Below are 6,840 nucleotides of genomic sequence, written 5' to 3' on the forward strand. Positions count from 1 at the left end.
CCCGAGCACTCACACCCTATGATGTCATCCGTTAGGCATTGTCACCAATTAGCCAGGAGACTGCTGGACGTTAGGCTGTGAGTTACTGCAGCGTTACAAGAGGTGGAGTGAGGGAGGAAGAGCACAGAGAGAGGAGGGGGTGAAGAGGAGAGGTGGAGGTAAAGAGGAGAGGAGGGAGGTGAAGAGGAGTGATAGACAGATAACTCACTCTCACTCTTTTCAAACACCTTTCTGTAGAGACACAGAGGCAGAGAGACCAGGCTGAGTGTCATGATGTTCATAGTTGGACCAGATGAGGAGCCACAGAGCAGGAAAGCCCCCGTATGTCCCAGGCATCATCAAGTAGGTCAGCAGGTCATCTGAGGAGCCGTGCTCTAGATGTTCATGTAGTAGATAACAAACCCAAACATGAGGATTCAGCTGTCAGATGTTTCTCTCTCTCTCTCTCTCTCTCTCTCTCTCTCTCTCTCTCTCTCTCTCTCTCTCTCTCTCTTCCTTTACTTTATAAACTCTATGAATCACACAATTAGATTCAGACAGAGGTTTGAGCACAGAGTGTACCAGTGCAGCACCACAGGCCGTTCAGTCCTGTTCAAGGGTATCTGGAAAGGAACGGCCTCCTGGGGGATGAGAGCCAGCTGGGAGTGACCTCACTAAGCTACAGCATCCTGCCAACCTGGGAGCTTAATGTTCAACTCACTTTTGGGCTCATGTAACCCTAATGAACCTCTCACATGTCAAAGACCATGTCTGACCTCTGACCTCTGACCTCTGCTACGCCAGGCCCTGAAGACCAGCGGGTATACTTTAAGATCACATTTATCATGTTACTATATGATATTCAAATCACAATGTTGCATGTTGAGGGAGAAAGCATGCTACAGAATCAGAGATCACTTTGGAGGGAATTCATGACAAACATTCCAAGACTCTTTTAAAGAAACTACGAAAATAATGAGCTTACCAGAGAACTGAAGCAGAACTCTGAAGACACTGCAGCTACACTAACACACACTGCATCAACTACACTAACACACACTGCATCAACTACACTAACACACACTGCATCAACTATACTAACACACACTGCATCAACTACACTAACACACACTGCATCAACTACACTAACACACACTGCATCAACTACACTAACACACACTGCATCAACTACACTAACACACACTGCATCAACTATACTAACACACACTGCATCAACTACACTAACACACACTGCATCAACTACACTAACACACACTGCATCAACTACACTAACACACACTGCATCAACCATACTAACACACACTGAATCAACTATACTAACACACACTGCAGCTACACTAACACACACTGCATCAACTATACTAACACACACTGCATCAACTATACTAACACACACTGCAGCTACACTAACACACACTGCATCAACTCTACTATCTTCACTAATGAAGAAGGTGATGGTCCCTGTTGTATTTTAGTGCAACATCAGGTGCAAAACTGATCAGATCGTAACTTCAGAAGTCCCAGAGTCGCTGGATTGTTCAAATCAAACCATAATCTTTCCAGTAAACTGGAGTCTTTACGACATCATGGTGAGCAAACTGTGCTACTGAGCTACAAGCTGCAACTACAAGAGCACTTCAGATGTTGAGGCTCGTGACTTCAAACATGCTTGAAAATATCAGGACATCAGAGAGTCAGAGAGTCAGAGAGTCAGAGAGTCAAAGACTCAGAGGCTCAGAGACTCAGAGACTCCATCGGGACCTTTTTTGCAAACTACTCTGACTGCACCGGGTTTGTCTGGAACACTGGAGCTCAAATCTAAACAGCTGGCAGTATGTTGAACTATCCTGCAGCTCTCAGCATGGAGAGTTTGGTTCTGCAGGTCCCACAGGACAGAAAGCAGTGAGTCAGTCTGTGAACCACACTGATAGCATTTGGGCTACATGGAGCCACAGAGAGCAGGAACCACTTCCTCATGTTCACTCCACAGCTCATAGTGAGAGTAGAGGAACCATCCAGAGCCTGAACCCATGAGCTCTGGTCTCAATGAGAGTGGTTGACTGAGCAGTAAGTGTTTAGTGAGCTCGTGCCTATGGCTGTTGTTGTATGTGTGAGCATCTACTCTGCCTGTGGGTACCTAAGGTCTGTTATCCTGGTTCAGCCTCGACACTGTTGTTTCTCATATGCTCTATTTATTCTCCAGCCGCTCTGTGGCACCCTCTAAATCATTCCCATGACCTCGCGGGGCACATTCTCCGTCCGGCAAAATATACTCATTCACTACATGCCGGATGGAGACGCATCTGTTCCTGCTCCACACTGGAGGGATGATAGAGAGGGAAGGACACGTCCACACACATGTACACAGTGTTGAGTCATAAACATGTCCTGGCTTCTCCTCTTCTCTGTTCAGGACACATTGGAGCCTCACATCATGTCCCCTTTACGTTGTTTTATTCTGGATAGGTTCTGCAGAGACTGAGATCCCATCACCCTGTGTCAACACGTCTGCTCCTGATCTGAATGATGTCTGCATGCATAAGGACCCTGCAGCTGTTAGCATAGTTCTGCTATTCAAAGTCTGTCCTTCCTTCCTTCCTTCTCACTCCGTGGATGATTCATAAAATATCAAATCAGCGTGATGCTTGGGCTGTGACTGTCTGGTTCTGCTGAAAGGTGACACACACACACACACACACACACACACACACACACAAACATGTCACCTCCTTATCTGCTCAACAGGAGTGCACATGGATCAAAGTGTAACAGAGGATGCTTCATCCTGAAATCAGCTGGATTGTATCTTCATCTTCACAGTGAGTATCTGTACACACGCCCAGACGCACAACTCAAACACTTAGAAACACAATATCCTGTCCTGAAATGCTGCACCTACGGGCAGCGACCACACACAATATCAACCGGAACCAGGAAGATTGGCACAACTGCATAAATAACAACACTTGTTTGTTTAGTATGAACACACTCAGAGCAGAGGCTTCACATGATCACACACACATTTGGGCTTGAGTCCCTGTGTGTTTGCTTGTTGGCATAATAAGCCGTGTTTGAGTATTAAAGAGATTATGGGAGTGACAGCCTCATTGTTTGTCCATATTTAACCAGGGGGACGGTTCAGACGGCACTCAGCCTCTTTCAAATCCTCTTAATGGGCGTCATCTCCTCATTTGCGGTAAGAAGAGGTAAAATGGGAACGCTGCCTCCTTCAGACCCTCTTCAGATAAATGACCTTAGAAGGCAAAGCCCTGCCTCAGGATCCCTACATGCCTACATGCTGCTGGCTGTAAGGATGGAACGTCTCCTCCACGTAGAAAGGAAGCAGGCGAGGAGGGCACGTGTGATCTGTCTCCACAAACCACATTCAGTCGCTTCATTTCACAACCTTGAGCCTCACAGACGCACAGGAACCCAGCAGAAAAAGGGAAACTCTGGCTCATTTCATCTGGCAGGGATGACTGTGAGAGTGAAAGCAGCTTGAGCTTCCTCTTGCTGCCTGTGCGTCCCGGCCGTCTCTACCTACTGTGTGGCTTATTGAATTTGCTGCATGAGGTTCCAATTAGTTAGAGAATGATTAAAATGAGTGAAGGTATGTGTGGATGAATGAGCATCACACAAAGGCCGCCCTGCTCCTTCCTCTGTGACATAACTGCTGTCTGGATCAGCTGCTAAGCTGCACCACGCTCTGGATTACTCCAATAAAGACTAGACTTTGGCCCAGGCAGTATATCACACACACACACACACACACACACACACACGTGCAGCACCTGTATGGAGCCTGTAGGCCTGGGCCCAGGTCTGAGGGCCTGGCCCCCTGGTCTGAGGGCCCGGCCCCCCTGGTCTGAGGGCCCGGCCCCCTGGTCTGAGGGCCCGGCCCCCCTGGTCTAAGGGCCCGGCCCCCCTGGTCTGAGGGCCTGGCCCCCCTGGTCTGAGGGCCCGGCCCCCCTGGTCTGAGGGCCCGGCCCCCCTGGTCTGAGGGCCCGCCCCCCCTGGTCTAAGGGCCTGGCCCCCCTGGTCTGATCTCTTCATGTCTGTCTGCTCTAACTGTTCTTTCCTAGACGCTGGCTGGCTGCAGTTATTCAAATCAGGTGGTTTCAGACTGAGAGTGATAAAGGAGACAAGGTGGGAATCTGTGCACCCCACTCACACCACGCCCACAGGTTTACACCTCCCCCCCCCCCACACACACACACACACCTGCACCAGGTAGGAAGCCCCATTACAGAACCCCCCCCCCCCCCAGGCCCCACCCCTAAAGGTATTTCGGACAGGATACAAGCTTTTGAATCACTCAGCCCATTCCTCTCCTCTTATCTCATCTCCTCTCCTCATTCCATTCTTCTCCTTTCCTCTCCTGTCTCCTGTCTCCTCTCCTGTCTCCTGTCTCATCTCTCCTGTCTCCTCACTCCTCTCCCTTCCCCCGCGTTTCTCCCTGACATTCTTACCGAGCAGCAACAGTTTCAGTTCCCTCCGTGCGTCCCTCTTGTCCCGGCGCAGCTGCCTTTCGATCTCGTCGTTGATCCTCCTGGCTTCCTTCGCCTCTTCGCTGAGGCAACACGCCATTATGGATTCCAGGGTCATTCTCTCTGATTCAAACACGCACTTTTCCGCCTTTTGCTCCAACTAGTTCCTCCAGATTTGAGCTTAGTGGAGGAGGAGGGGGACACACGGAGGCCTGGGAGCGACAGACAGCGTCCTCATGCAGGCCTGCGTGTGGAAGAACGCGTGGACGCCCTGATAATGAGGCTGAGCTGTAGAGGAACATTAGATATGTCAGAATGCCTGACCCCCTCCCAGAGTCTGGTTCCGCTCTCTGGGCCTCACTCCGCTTCAAAATGCCGTCCAGAGCTCTGAGTGTAATGATCAGAGTGATCAGCTTCTCCTCCTCCTCCTCCTCCTCCTCTGTGGGATCAACAGATCCGTGGACTCTCGTCCTCCGTAATGCTCCGCTGACGCGCTGACATCCACGCTTCAAAGTCTCCACCCGTTATTGTGTCTCGATCGTTAATGTCCTCCCGTGTTCGCGTTGTCGTCCGTGTGTGTGAGCGGCGGCTGAAGCTCCTGAATGACGTGCTGCTGTTTATGTTCCAAAAGGCTCGAGTCCCGGGCGTGGTGAGGCGGAATATGGCGGACTTTCACTCCAATCCGCTAGGCAGGAATACAGTCCAGTGATCTGCCTCTGAAACACACACACACACACACACACTCTCACACACACACCCGGAGCCTCCAGGCAACCAGAGCCCGCCTCGCCCCTCAACGATCCCGGTGTCCACGGCGCTGTGAGCGGCTGAGATGAGACGAAGAGCCGCCGCGCTGCTGGACGATCTGCTGCCTTCCCTTCCTCACTTCTCCTCATGTGTTTTATTACAGAGGCCACCACTCCTCCGCTGGATGGTGACGTCGACCTCCCATCGACCGGGGGGCGGGAGGGGCGGGGGGCGGGGGGGGCATCACGTCAAACAAACGCCACACAAGTATCTACGTATATACAGTACACACATATACACATATACACACAACCTGGGGAGGAAGAAGACGATTATATGAGCGATCACTGCAGTCACCGCAGCCTGGAGCACTTTGTGTTCATGCGTGTGCGTGTGTGTGTGTGTGTGTGTGTGCGTGTGTGTGCGGTGGAGCTTCACATGTCACTGGAAACATGAAACATGTATGACGAGACTGACAGACACAACAAGGTAGAGCTCTGAGCTCAACATCCCTCTATGATCACTGTAATAACAGAGGCTCAGTGTGTGTGTGTGTGTGTGTGTGTGTGTGTGTGTTTAGGTACAGTCTGTCACAGAGGTGCGAGCTCAGGTTGAGTCTGTCTGTGTGTGTGTGTGTGTGTGTGTTTAGGTGCAGACGGTCACAGAGGTGAGAGCTCAGGTCTCAGCTCATCATGAGGTCTGACCAACAACTACACAGGAGGCTCAGAGGAAAGCTAGGATCCTGTTAGAGCGTCCAACAAACCAAAACAAGCTGAGAAACCTCTTCTGAGTGCACTGTAGGGAATGGAAGGGAAGCTGTGTGTCATATGGACTGATGGATGGATGGATGGATGGATGGATGAACGGACGGACGGATGGACGGATGGATGGATGGGTCAGTTGTTCCTTGTATTATTTATGTGTGTAGTGTCATCAGTGTCTTCCCCTCCATGCTGTCCTCACAGCAAATCAAATGTTACTATGACCCACTAATCTGTCACACAGGGCCACTAACACTGTGTGTGCGTGTGTGTGTGTGTGAGCATACAGGTCTGTTAACAAAGGAGACTTTCTGTGCATTTGCCTTCACAATACATCCCAAGTAAAATATAATGACTTTATATGACTCCAGGAAATAACCGATTAAAATACTTATTTAAGTAAGTCTTGAGCTTAAGTACAAGTTTAGCTTCTTGTACTTTATGCAAGTAGTTCATTTCCATGTTTACAATATCAGGTTATTCATCCATCAGTACTTTAACTTCCTCCTAAATGTGCTCATTCTAAATGCACTTAAGGTACCTGAGTACATTATACAATGCTGTATACCTACACGGTGCTGTATACTTATATACTGCTGTTTACTTATACACTGCTGTAGTATAATGTACAATGCTCTCTTGCTTTTTGTTGAACGTGCATGAATCGATTTCTGGCCACCAGGTGGCAGATGAGCGTCCACATGCTGAGTGAGGGACTCAGTAGGTGAAGTTCATCTGCTCTCTGTGTTTGGGTCATCAACGACTCATCAGAAGAATATGTGTCTGTTAGCAGGATTATATCTTCTTTTACTCTCTAGATGTTCATTTTTCTTTCTGTTGATGGA

The 6,840-nt window shown here is 49.5% G+C and overlaps 1 protein-coding gene across 1 annotated transcript in view; it reads right to left on the minus strand.

Annotated features, from left to right (window-relative positions):
* LOC142990277 (guanine nucleotide-binding protein G(q) subunit alpha) overlaps positions 1-5,380 on the minus strand; it is a 14,504-nt gene extending 9,124 nt beyond the window's left edge. Inside the window, exon 1 of the mRNA XM_076140004.1 lies at positions 4,470-5,380. Coding sequence (XP_075996119.1) covers positions 4,470-4,605 — 136 coding nt within the window. The 5' untranslated portion in view covers positions 4,606-5,380. The remainder of the gene's footprint in view (positions 1-4,469) is intronic.
* Between the last annotated feature and the right edge of the window lie 1,460 nt (positions 5,381-6,840).

This window comes from Genypterus blacodes, unplaced genomic scaffold (genome assembly GCF_046128005.1).
Source record: "Genypterus blacodes isolate CSIRO-AG114 ecotype Tasmania unplaced genomic scaffold, CSIRO-AGI_Gbla_v1 ptg000496l_1, whole genome shotgun sequence".
Classification (NCBI taxonomy): Eukaryota; Metazoa; Chordata; class Actinopteri; order Ophidiiformes; family Ophidiidae; genus Genypterus; species Genypterus blacodes.